Source organism: Lipotes vexillifer, unplaced genomic scaffold (assembly GCF_000442215.2).
Source record: "Lipotes vexillifer unplaced genomic scaffold, Lipotes_vexillifer_v1.1 scaffold1329, whole genome shotgun sequence".
Lineage (NCBI taxonomy): Eukaryota > Metazoa > Chordata > Mammalia > Artiodactyla > Lipotidae > Lipotes > Lipotes vexillifer.
In genome coordinates, this window is record NW_006797566.1 from 440,322 (window position 1) to 452,925 (window position 12,604).

The 12,604-nt window shown below is 56.1% G+C and overlaps 1 protein-coding gene and 1 non-coding gene across 2 annotated transcripts in view; both read right to left on the minus strand.

Annotated features, from left to right (window-relative positions):
• The window catches only part of KCP (kielin cysteine rich BMP regulator), a 24,888-nt gene that overhangs the window by 11,389 nt on the left and 895 nt on the right, over positions 1–12,604 (minus strand). The window contains 15 exon segments of the mRNA XM_007469727.1: position 1; positions 3–57; positions 739–832; positions 910–1,016; positions 1,106–1,258; positions 1,505–1,586; positions 1,661–1,746; positions 2,096–2,189; positions 2,266–2,345; positions 2,477–2,570; positions 4,704–4,786; positions 6,189–6,276; positions 9,618–9,694; positions 9,783–9,972; positions 10,900–11,066. The exon segment at position 1 is cut by the window's left edge and continues 115 nt beyond it. Of these exon segments, the coding sequence (XP_007469789.1) occupies position 1; positions 3–57; positions 739–832; positions 910–1,016; positions 1,106–1,258; positions 1,505–1,586; positions 1,661–1,746; positions 2,096–2,189; positions 2,266–2,345; positions 2,477–2,570; positions 4,704–4,786; positions 6,189–6,276; positions 9,618–9,694; positions 9,783–9,972; positions 10,900–11,066 (1,451 nt within the window).
• TRNAE-UUC (transfer RNA glutamic acid (anticodon UUC)) lies at positions 7,211–7,283 on the minus strand. Its single transcript has one exon. It is a non-coding gene; the product is annotated as a tRNA-Glu (tRNA).

The following is a 12,604-nucleotide window of genomic DNA, read 5'->3' on the forward strand; positions in this document are numbered from 1 at the left end:
CTCGGGGGTGGGAGAAGCTCTCGCCATCCATAAACACTTGCTTCTCCAGGATGCAGTCTGGGCAGTGGGGCGGGTGGGCAGGAGTGGAGACAAAGACTGACAGTGCAAGGAGCAGGCTGACAGTCCCTCTACCCTTGAGTCCAGAGCCACTGCAGGAGTGCCACCTGGAAGCTGTCCCCATGGAGGGAGAGGAGGAGGAGGAGGGGCTGTGTATGCGGACAAGCATATCTCTCCGAGCACACACTTGTGTGTGTGTGCGTGTGTGTGCGTGTGTTTAGGTCCTTTACCTGCAGGCAGCTGTGTGTGCCTCTGAGGGAGCCGAAGGGCTCACGCATGTACATGCCCTGTGTTTGTGATACGTGCCCTGCACACTCTCTGTGTGGGCGGGGATCAGGGCACACAGCATCCCAGCTCCCAGTCTCTTGCGTAGGAAACCTGAACATTTGTTGCATGAACCAGGCTTATACAGGTAGATATACGAATAGATGTGCGTGGTGGGGGTATTGGAAGAGGAAGTGTAGGAAAGGAGGGAAGGGTGGTGCCGTAACATGAAGGGACAAACGAATGTCTATTCTTCTCTCCCACCCGTACCCTGTGAGTTCCAGAGAGTCCCAAGCTGTGTCAGACTGAAAACAATTCGGAAGGCCATTGCTTTCTAAGGTATCTGTTCGGCCCACGGGGCCATGGAGTGGCAGGGTCAAGGGTTCACCAAGCCAGACAGGTACAGTAAGCACGTACCTGGGCACCTGGGGCAGCACTGGCCGGGTCCACTCTGGGGCCTGGCACAGGTTGTGGGAGGGCAGTTGACCAAGGAGCATGTCACGGTCCCATCCTGGGAGCAGGTGAGAAGGCAATGGGGGTGGGCCCCGGGAGGGGCTCAGCAGGGCAGCAGCAAGCCTGGGGAGGTACCTCGCAGTGGCAGGTGTGGCAAGGGCTGTCTGCATCTGTGAAGTTCTGCCCGTTGGCGTACACTTGGCTGTGGTAAGTGCAGCTGTCACAGCTGGGGCAGCAGGCACCTGGGTAGAGCAGGGTGATCACAGCCCAGCCGATCAGGGTGGGCCGGGCAAGGCAGGGGAAGAAAGCTAGATTGGGGCGGGGCACTCACCGGGGGGCTTGGTGGGGTGCTGGCAGGGGGCTGGGGAGCAGAGCAAAGCCCTGCACACGGGCACCCCAGCTTGACAGGAACAGGTTGTGCAGGGCTGACCATCAGGCTCCCACTGGACCCCCTCAGCAAACTCCTCTCCACCAAGCACGCAAGCTACAGCAAGGGGCGGGGGGGGGGGCTGTCACCATGGCAACCTGGGCACATCCACCCATCCCTGTCCTTCCCAGACCATAGGACCCTTCCCAAGACCCTGGCTTAGCCATCCCCACAGCAGCCTCTGAACACACTCTGGAATGGCTGGTGGACCTAGGAATGCCTCCCCTTACGGTGAAGGAACACTCCTCCATCTCTAGCTGCTGGAAGCAGCACCCTTTCCTGGTTGCCCCCCAACACACACACCTGGGCAGAGCTGGGGGCCAGAGTCAGACAGGGTGCAGGGGGCGCCCGGGCACTCCTGCTCCTCACAGGAGACCTCGCCGGCCTAGGAGGGAGGCTGGGTGAGTGGCCCTCAAGGGACAAGACAGATCCGGGGCGTGAGACAGTGGCACCACCTACCTGGCAGGAGCAGCGGACACAGCGGCCACTCTCTTGGAGTCTGAAGGTCTCCTGGCTCTGATACTGGTGTCCCTGGTACTCACAGCCTGGCTAGGATGACAGAGGGACTGGGGCACAGGGCTGGAGGCTGATGGGGAAGCCTCAGAGCACCTGAGGCATCCACCCCTCACCCTGACAAGGACAGCCACCCCTGTCCTCCAGGAGGCCCTGCCAGCCTCCCCCAGCCCACACGTGCCCAGGGTGCCATGAGGCGAGGTGAGAACTCATCCCTCACCTGTGGTGACAGAGCTTAGCTTTAGAAAGGACTTCCCCTGTACTTTAGCTCAAGGGGGCTTCCTGTTAGTCCACCGGAAGCAACCACCCCACGCCGAGACCCAGAGCCTCTCTCGGGGCAGTGCCCACCCCTCCACCTGGTGACTCGAGCCCCCCACTCACTGTCACAGACTGGGCAGCACTTCCCAGGGATCCTGCCTGGGTGTCTGCAGGGTGTCGGTGGGCAGGGCAGAGGCTCACAGTGGACACTCCCATTCTGCCAAAAGGACCTGGTCAGCATGTGAGACGCAGGCCCAGAAGCCAGGCCCTCCCTGCCGGGCAGACACACTCACGGCACAACGGCAGTGGGAGCAGGGGTCCCCAGAGCCCACGGGCTCCCCGCTGCGGTACTCTCGTCCATTTAGGAAACAGCCTGTTGGGAAGAGGGTGCCTTAGGCCCTCCTCAGGGTCCCATGCCATTCAGTGTCCTGGCTTTCACGGGAGGCTCAAGCTGGGCCGTCCATCAGCTTTCCGAGCCCCTCCAGGATCCACCCGCTGACTCACCATCGCACACTGGGCAGCAGGTGCCCGGGAGGGGCCGGGCAGGGTATGGGCACAGGCTGGCACATTCTCGCTGGTGGCACCGGATGTGGCCTTCCTGGTAGGGGGCAGAGTAGGCAGAGGAATGGGCCATCAGAGCTCATCCAAGTGGCAGAAACAGCATTCGAATCGCAGCTATCCACTTATTAGATATTGCTATGAGTAAATTGTGTCCCCCTTCAAACTCTTATGTTGCAGTCCTAACCCCCTCAGAATGTGACCTTATTTGGAAATAGAGTCGTAGCAGATGTAATCACTTAAGTTGGGATGAGGTCAGACTAGAGTGGGGTGGACCCTGATCCATTGACTGGTGTCCTTATATACAACGGAAATTTGGACACAGACACACACTCACACAGGGAGAGAAGCATGTGAACATGAAGACTGAAGCCACGGGATGCCAAGGATCTCCAGCCAACTGCCAGAGCTGGAGAGGGGCCTGGAACAGATTCTCCCTGACAGCCCTCAGAGGGAACCGACCCTGCAGACACCTCAGTCTTGGACTTCTGCCTCCAGAACCATGAGATAATCGATTTCTGTTGTTTTAAGCCACTCCGTTTGTGGTACTTTGTTACAGCAGCCCAAGAAACTAATATAGATGTATAACCTAGCATGCCACTTAAGTTCTCTGTGCCTCAGTTTACTCATCTAAAAAAAAAAAAAAGACAGTAATAGACCTGCCCTAATAGCCTTGTTATGGGGATAAGATAAGTGTATGGTATGGCATCCACCTCTGGAAGCTGACAGTTAACAGATAGTGGCTGCTGCTATTCCCCATGGTCTTTCCCAGACAGACCCCATCCCTGGAGTTCACACCTATACCTGGGCTCACTACCTTAGCCCCATAAGTGTCTGGGCTGCCAGTGACTCTCCTCACAGGTGGGGGTGGGGCGGTGGGGTGTCAGTGTGAACAGGGAGGGGAAGCACATGGTTGCCAAGGGGTTGGGTGTCCCACGGCCTTCACAGTGGAGTCCTTAGTCCTTGGCAAGATGTCAGGAAGCTTTGTGACTCTGGCTTCAGCCCCCATGAACCACAGCCCTTCTTGGCGTGCACCCTGCCTGGACATTAGGCCTCCGTGTGCCCCCCTTCCTCCCCCAGGCTTTGCCCTGACTCTTGCCTTATGCCTGGTGTCTTAGCCCATTCAGGCCACTGTAATAAAAAAATCCCATAGTCTGGGTGGCTTATAAACAACAAAAATTTAGTTCTCACAGTTTTGAAGGCTGGGGAGTCCAAAATCAAGGTGCTAGGAGTTTCAGTGTCTGGTGAGAGTCTCCTTCCTGGTTCATAGACGGCTGTCTAATTGCTTGTGTCTCCACATGGTGGAAGGGACGAGAGAGCTCTCTGGGGTCTTTTTTATACAGGCACTAATCCCATTCATGAGGGTTCCACCCTCATGACCTAATCACCTCCCAAAGGCCCCAACTCCTAATATCATCACTTTGGGGGTTAGAATTTCAACGTATGAACTTGGGGCGGGACACAAACATTCAGTCTGTAGCACCATTTTTCTCTGCTCAAATCCTACTCACCCGTTAAGACCTAAGTAAACACCCCCCCATGAAGATATTCCAGATCTGCTCTGCCCAATAGAAATATAACAGAAACCACATATGTCATTTTAAATTCTCTAGTTGTCAAATTTCAAAAAGTAAAAAGAAACAGATGGACCTAAATTTTATCCAAACCAAAATATCCAAAAAGTTATTTCAACATGTAATCAACGTGAAGTGTTAATGAGATATCTTATATTCCTTTCTTTCATACTAAGTCTTTGAAATCCAAAGTATATTCTACACTTGGAGCCCATCTCAAACCGGACAGCCACGTTTCAAGGGCTCAGTGTCCACATGTAGTGGCTCCTGATCAGACAGCAGAGTTCTAGATGCCTCAGGTCAGTTGTGTTTCTCCCTCCCTGGAGCTTGTGCTGCCTGTCATATCCTGCCCAGCCTCACTCCTCCTGAAGCTCCTGGAGTTTGGTTCACAGATGTCCTGCTCACCTACTGTGCTCAGAACTGGACATACTGAGGGCGCGACCCCTTCCCCGCCCTCATGGTGTTCAGGGTTAGGTCTCCTCCATCTCTGTCCCCTCACAGTGCCTTTTGGGATGTGTTCAGTGGAATGAAGGAATGAATCTGGTGGGCCTGGGGTCGGGGAGGGGTGGGGGCAGCCCAGGAGCGGCACAGGGACTCACCAGGCACTGGCAGACCCGGCAGGGGTCCCCAGGTGTGGTCCGCTCTTGGCCATGTTCCCAGTGAGAACCACCTTCTGTGCAGCCTTGGGCTGGGGGGGCGATGGGTAGAGAGGAGGCCTGGTGGGAGCTTCAGCCAGAACCCCCTCCTTCACACGCCCTCTGAGGGCTCTCCTCTGAGCCTAAACCAGACCAGATCCTGCCTCTGCCTGGACCCCTCACCTCAGCCTCCCAGCACCCCAGGCAGGGTAAGGCCCAAGTTCCTTAGCCTGCCCTTCCAGGCCTTCCAGGGCCAGCATGGCCACACCCACGTGTCTCTGGCCCCTCCCCACGTCTCAGTGTAAGCTTTGGCCACTCCTGCCTGCCTGCACCTTCCCGACTAACACACACCCACCTCACACTGAGTGTCAGTCCCAAGCTGCCCTCTCTTCCTGGAATGCCCTCCACCGTGTTCCCCGCTTCGCCTTGCTAACTGCTCTTTGACCGCGAGGTTCGCTCCAGACACGCCACCTCCAGGATGCTTTCCTTTCTGTGCCCAGGCTGGATTAGGTCTCCTTCCTCTGAGTTTCCATAGTATCTGTGCGTAATCTAATCCTGCCTCTGTGAGAGTGCTGGCATGGATTTAGTGTCACCCTCTAGTGGTCTGCCTCGAGGGCCCACCCCGTGTCTTCTGTGCACAAAGCAGGTAATAGCCAATGTTTATTGACGCACGTATCATTACACACATCTTACAAATGGGCAGCTGAAGCACGAAGTAACTCCCTCAGAGGTACATAACCACTGACAAGGGCAGAATCTGGGCCCAGGCCTTCCAGCTCTGGAGCAGGGGTGGCCAGGCACGGCTCCCCCCACTGACGGGGCCCGCAGGTCAGAGGCCAGCAGAGTGGGCTTTGGGTTGAAGAACTGGCATAACAGCCCTCCCTGGAGCTCTACCAGGGAGGGGGCAGGGCTCTCACCTTGGCAGGTCGGGCAGCAGTGCCCGGGTCTCAGGACTGGTTCAGGGCAGGGGATGGGCGGGCACTTCATGGGCACACAGCGAACCAGGCTCCTCTGTAATGCACCCATAGCTGTACTGCCCCTGGGTCTGGCTCCCAGAGACAGCAGGATGGGCCACAGAGTGGGGATGGAGGGAGAATCTCTCTGGCACCAGGCCTCGGAAAGTATGTGAGGGGCTGAAAGAGTGGCAGGTGTGACCCAGGGTAGGCGGGGGTGTCCCAGGAAGATCAGGGTCTGGGCAAAGGTGCGGGGGACTCACCAGGCAGGAGCATTGGAGACAAGGGTTGGAGCTGGACAGGAAGTTGGCCCCCTCCTCATAAAGCTGCCCCTCATACTCACAGCCTGGGGAGGGTTGCCAGCGTGACGGACTGGTCAGCAGAGAGCAGGGTGGGTGGACATTACCCGAGGGAAGGCATGACCCCAAGTAGGTACGGAACCCTCTGGGGCCGAGGGGACGGCGGGGCAGGGTGGGGGGGAGGTCACCTGGCCGGCAGATGGGGCAGCACTCCCCAGGTGGGGTGTAGCTCTCCAGGCAGTTGAGCTCTGAGCATGAGGGCCCCTGGCACTGCACCGTCCCTGCCTGCAGGGTAGACACTGAGCCCTCCTTCCTTCTCTACTGCCCAAGCCAAGTTACTCTGCTGGCCTAGCAGGCCTAGCAGGCTCCAGGCCTCAATGCCGGGGTGGCAGCAGCAGCCCTGCCAGGACCCCAGATTGGGCTTGGCGCCGCCAGGCCTGGGGTTAAGCCGGGAGGTGGGGACGTGGGTGGTGGATGGGACAAGGCTCTGATTCCCTTACCTGACAGGTACAGATGACACAGGGCTCCAGTTGCCACGTTTCCCCACTCCTGTGGCCTCCAGTACAGCCTGCAAAACCAGGGCCAGGCCCCCAAGTAAGAGACCCAGAGAACTGGGGCGAAAGCACGGCCAAGGGCGCCACATCAAAGGGGCACCACTCAGGTGATTCTCAGAGATTTGTATACTTACTGCAACTTTCCAGCAGATGGCAGTATAGAGTCTGCCTCGAATAATCACCAGATTCCCATTATTTTACAACACGTGGAAGCATTGAGGAAAGCGTGCCTTTTTAAAAATTTCACCAAAGACATTATATGTGCTAGCAGTGGCCCTGAGACACCACGTGTCCTACAAGCGATGTGTGTGTGTGTCCCTTTTCTTTGTTGGGAGGTCAAACAACTCCCAAGACTTTACTCCTCGTCTCTGGCCAACACTCTCAGGCTACATTTCCAGACCCCACCAGTCCCTAAGCCTCTGTCCCACCTTTCAAACTAGCAGCTGCCATTCTTCCCGGGGTAGGGTTGCCAGAGACAATATAGGATGCCCAGTTAAATGTGAATTTCAGATGAACAACACATAATATTGTAGTATAAGTATGTCCCAAATATTGCATGGGACATACTTGTATTTAAAAATATGTTATTTATACAAAATTCAAATTTAACAGGGCATCCTATTTTTTTTTTTTTTTTTTTGGCAGGGCCGCTTGCAGGATCTTAGTTCCCCGACCGGGGATTGAACCCGGGCCCTCAGCAGTGAAAGCATGGAGTCCTAACCACTGGACCACCAGGGAAGTCCCAGGTATCCTATATGTTTAGTTGCTAAACCCGGCAACCTTATCTTCCTGATTATGAACCAGTAACAGCCACTGCCTCCACTCCTTTCCAGCTGTCTTCATGTCACTGGCACCACTAGTTTCCCAAGCTCAGAGTCCACTGTTCCATGGGATCCAACTACATTCTTTGGAAACACCCCTCCTTCTGCAGCCCACTGCCATCCCTGGCTCCATGCCTAGGCAACTACTGTAATAACCCCCTAACTGGTCTCTCTGCATCTAGCCCATACCACATGAAAATTCCAAAAATGCCTCTTTGAACATGCCACACTCTGGCTTTTCAGCCTTCAGTGGTTCCCCATTGTCCACAGAAGAAAGTCCAAACTGTAAGGCTTACAGCAGTTTGTTCCCACTGGCTTTCCCAGTCTGATTTCCTGCAACACAACTTTCCCCACTCTGTGTGCCTAGAGGGCCTTCAAGTACATCTTTTCCTTCTGGTGAAACCCTACTTTCCCTTGAAGATCCAGCTCGGATGACCTGTTGTATGTAGGGCCCTCCCTGATCACCTAGTCTGGGTGGGCTTCCCCTGCCTTCCTGCCCTCTCCTCTGGCGACTGACCACTTATGACCTTTCTCCACCTCCTTTTAATCTGTTCATTGGCTCTTAAATCTTGTATTATACTAGCTATATACATTTATCTTCGCACTAGATTAGAAGCTGCCTGAGGAAAGGAAAAAGATCAGGTAGAGCAGGGGTCCCCAACCCCCAGGCCACGGACAGGTAACGGTTCGTGGCCTGTTAGGAACCAGGCCGCACAGCAGGAGGTGAGCAGCGGGCGAGCAAAGCTTCATCTGTATTTACAGCCGCTCCCCATCGCTCGCATTACCTCCTGAGCTCCGCCTCCTGTCAGATCAGCGGTGGTATTAGATTCTCATAGGAGCGCGAACCCTACTGTGAACTGCGCATGCGAGGGAGCTAGGTTGCGTACTGCTTATGAGAGTCTAATGCCTGATGATCTGAGGTGGAGCTGAAGCGGTGATGCTAGTGCTGGGGAGTGGCTGCAAATACAGGTTATCATCAGCAGAGAGGTTTGACTGCACAGAGACCATAATAAATCAATTGCTTGCAGACTCATATCAAAACCCTATCGGTGGGTGGCAAGTGACAATTAAGCTGCATCTTATGGAATAGACTGGACATAAGCAACACACTTTTGGTGTCACTCTCTCCCATCGCCCCCAGAAGGGACCATCTAGTTGCAGGAAAACAAGCTCAGGGCCCCCACTGATTCTGCATTACGATGAGTTCTATAACTATTTCATTATATATTACAATGTAATAGAAATAGAATGTACAATAAATGTAATGAGCTTGAATCATCCCGAAACCTTCCCCCACCACCACCCCGGTCCATGGAAAAACTGTCTTCCATGAAACTGGCCCCTAGTGTCAAAACGGTTGGGGACCACTGATGTACAGCCTTTGGCTCAGTCCCAGGTCAGAAGCAGCATTTGCTAACTTGGGTTTCGCTTCTGAACACCCCTAGCCACTGCCAGAGCGAGTGGGCAGACGCCCTCTGGACACATGGCAGGTGGCAGGCCAGGCTCTGGGGCCCCAGAACGAGTGCAGGAGGTAGGTCTGGGGCTGGCAGAAGGCTGACCGGGCTCGCAGTGAGGGCAGCATGCTCCTGGCTCTGGGCAGGGTCCTCTTGGGCATGGCTTCTGGGTGCAGGTTATGGCTCCTTCCTGTGGAAAACAGGCATCAGAACCCTGGAGGATAGGGCCTCCAGAACCGAAACCTCTCCCCAGGCTGGGATCCACCAGAGGTGCAAGAGGCTGAGTTGGCTCAGACTACGTGGGCTACCCTTGGCCCAAGGGCAGAAAAGAGACATCCTTCCCCCTCCCGCATCATCTCCTGCCACTCTCGACCCTCGGAAACCATCTCTTCCAGGTGCCAGCAAATTCCCCAGCGTGGAGAGATCTTAGGAAGGGAACAAAGGGCTTCCTCAGTGGAAGGGTGAGGAAAGAAATAGGTGGGTGTGGAGCCAAGTGAGGGAGCAGAGGCAGGTAGATGCCAGGGACAGATGGATGACTGGGGACACTGAGGGTCTGCAGGCGAGGGGGCAGGTATAGGAAGACAAGAACCCCACTGTGTGAGTAGGGATTGAGCTCCAGAAAGCAGAACTCTTCAGAATCAGCTGAAGGCGGCCAGTGGCAAGGCTTGGGGGGATGGGCAGGGAGACCCCACTTCTAAACATTCAGCACACCAGGCTGCAGCGACAGGTAGCTGAGGTGAGGCAGACAGGTGAGGGGAACAGGTATGGGATATCCAGGGTGGGTCACAGGAGCTCACCAGGCAGCGGCAGGTGGTACAGGCATCTGTGGCGAAGGTCTCCCCATTGCCATAGGCCTGACCATTGTGGCTGCAGCCTGAGGAGGAGATGGTGCTGTCGCTCAGGCACTCAGGGCCATTTCCGGGCCCTGAGGTGGTGCCAGTGGGCAGGCAGATGGCACTCACCACGGCAATGGGGCAGCCCAGGCTGGGGGACACAGTGTGTAGCCCCGTCCTGGCAGACACAGGCTGTGCAGGCATCAGGCTCCCAGCGAGCCCCCTCGGGCCAGGCCCGACCCAGCCCCCAGCACTGGGGCGAAGCGGGGTGGCATTCACAGGACTCCAGCTGCCTCACCCTCCCCTGCAGGTCTTTGTTCTGGGGAGAGAGGTGGGGGTAAGAGGCACTGGCTCAGCTTCCCCCACCAACTCCCACAGATTTGTGGGGTGTGAAAGCCAAGGCAGGATGAGAAGGAAACGTGACAGTTCCAGAGCAAGGTGGGTCCCCCTCCAGGCAGCATCCAGTTCAAACAGTCCCAGTTCTCATAGCCTGGGGTCTGGATAGGCTCCCAGGGGAACACGGGCCCCCAGTCCTCTCCTTTAGACAAAAGGGGACTCAGTCCCTGTAACCCAACAGTTAAAGACCTTTATCTATCCAAAATCTTTCCTGATGATGCTCCATAATATTTGCCAAATACATGAAAGAATATGAAAATCTGACAAAACAAATACCCGGAGGTTCTTCCCTGGTATGAAAGAACTGATGTTAAGAACTGCTCGGGGCTTCCCTGATGGCACAGTGGTTAAGAATCTGCCTGCCAATGCAGGGGACATGGGTCCGAGTCCTGGTCTGGGAAGATCCCACATGCCGCGGAGCAACTAAGCCTGTACGCCACAACTACTGAGCCTGCGCTCTAGAGCCTGCAAGCCACAACTACTGAGCCCGTGCACCACAACTATTGAAGCCCGTGCACCTAGAGCCCGTGCTCCGCAACAAGAGAAGCCACCGCAGTGAGAAGCCCTCGCACAGCAACGAAGCGTAACTCCCGCTCTCTGCAACTAGAGAAAGCCTGCCCACAGCAACGAAGACCCAACTCAGCCAAAAATAAATAAATAAATAAATAAATAAATAAATAAATAAATAAAATTTATTAAAAAAAGAAAAAGAACCGTTCAGATAAGAATCTTTCTATGTGCATTTAAAACAAAACTCTATTTCAGGGTCCCACGGGCCCCCCTTCTCTCCTTCCCTCCCACTACATGAGGCCTGCCCTGCCCCACGCACACCCACTGCCTCCAGTGGTACCTGTTCTCTGAGCTCCGTGACCTCAGCCTCCAGCCTTCCCAGTCGCTCCTCCAGGGGGCGCCACCGCTCCTGGGGGGCCCCAGCAGGGGCTGAGGAGTGGGTCGGCACCTGCAGCTGGTAGTCATGGATGTCAGCAAGCCCCAGAGGCTCCCTGGGGACGGCCCCACCTGAAAGCACAAGGATCCAGGGAGGGCCTATCGGTGAGGGGCTAGCAAGGCTTCCTGGGTTTGTCTTCCCAATGATGTCTATCCTGTGCCCACCCTTGTCCACCTGTCACCCACCATCCAGGGAAGGAGAGGTGGTCTGTGAGGGGCTGGAGTGAAAGCATGGGAGGAGGAGTAGAGAGCCCTGGGTGCACGGAAGTGACCTAGACCAGCTTTCCCAAGTAGTAAGAGCCTCAGGCAGGTATAAGCCCCAGGGACCCCGCCTCACTGGGAGCCTGGGGAGAGGATCTAGATCAGGGCCTCTCTGTAGCCTGCCCTGACTCTGCAGGGGTTCCCAGCCACGGGGGCATGCCAGGGTCATCCAGCCTCACTCAGGCCACGGACTTGGCCAGGGGCAGCCTGGGGAGCTGATGTGTCATGCTGGGAGGGCCCACAAGCCAGCACAGCCTGAAGTGCAGGAGAGGGAAACAGAGGAGTGAAAGGCGGGGCTGCTTTCAGGTACCTGGGGTCTGTGGGCAAACCCCACCCTTCTTCTGCTTCACCTTCAGAAAGGGCACCACTTCCGTGCACAGGGAGGGGCAACTCTTCCCTCTGCTGCCACGCCCAAGCCTTGCCACTGTTTTCCAAGCCTTGCCACTGTTTTCCGGGCCTGTGGCAGAGGGGCCTGGGAACTCCACCCAGGGCAGAGTGGGCTCCGGAAAGCGGGACTTGGCTGCATTTCTTGAAGGGTTCGGGGAGGGTGCTGGTAGGGCCCCCAACTAGATTACAAGGCACCATGAGAATGAAGACAGGTTGTCCCGGGTTCTAGAGGACACTGGGTCCTAGGAGGGGGCACCTCTGAGTTCAGGCCTGGGGTTGGGGACGGCCACTTTCACCTGACTCTGATCCCCCTCCTGCCATGGGGAAAACAAAGGACGTGGGGTCATTGTCTGACTCCAGGTGTCCTTCCCACAAACATCATCCCTCCTCCCAGCAGAGGTGGGCGGGGCAGCAGAGGGTCTGGAGCAGGAAGTGAGTGAGCAGGAGGAAGAGGTGGAGGGAGAGGGAAGGGTCTTTCCACTGAGGCAGCGCATTAGTGAGGCTGGGCCTGGGCCTGGGGGTGGCTAAAAGGGTTTCTCGTGCACACTAGCCCCGTGAAGCAGGGGAACAATACTGCTCACTCCCCCGCCCGCCACTGCCTCCACCTAAGGGGGTTGAAGATTGTCTTCTTTCGTTTAAACCTGCTTTGTCCTGAGTTCCTCAGCTTGGTTAATGCCATCCCCACCTACCCAGAAATCTGGGGCTCAGCTTCTCTCGTTTGTACCCCTCCCAAAGTCCATCAGTCTCTGGTCTCAGCCAGTCATCCCCCAGCCCCCGCCCCCAGCTGCCCTCCTCTCCCCTCTGTGGCCGCTCAGGAGGCTGAAGACTCCCTGCCTCCACGTGCTCCTCTTTTCCTTTCACAGCCTTTCTAAATCACACATCTGCAGGTTCAAATGAGCAGCAAGTCCAAATGTGAGCTATCCCAAGTGCCATTCATCTTTTCAGCCCACCCTGCAACGCCC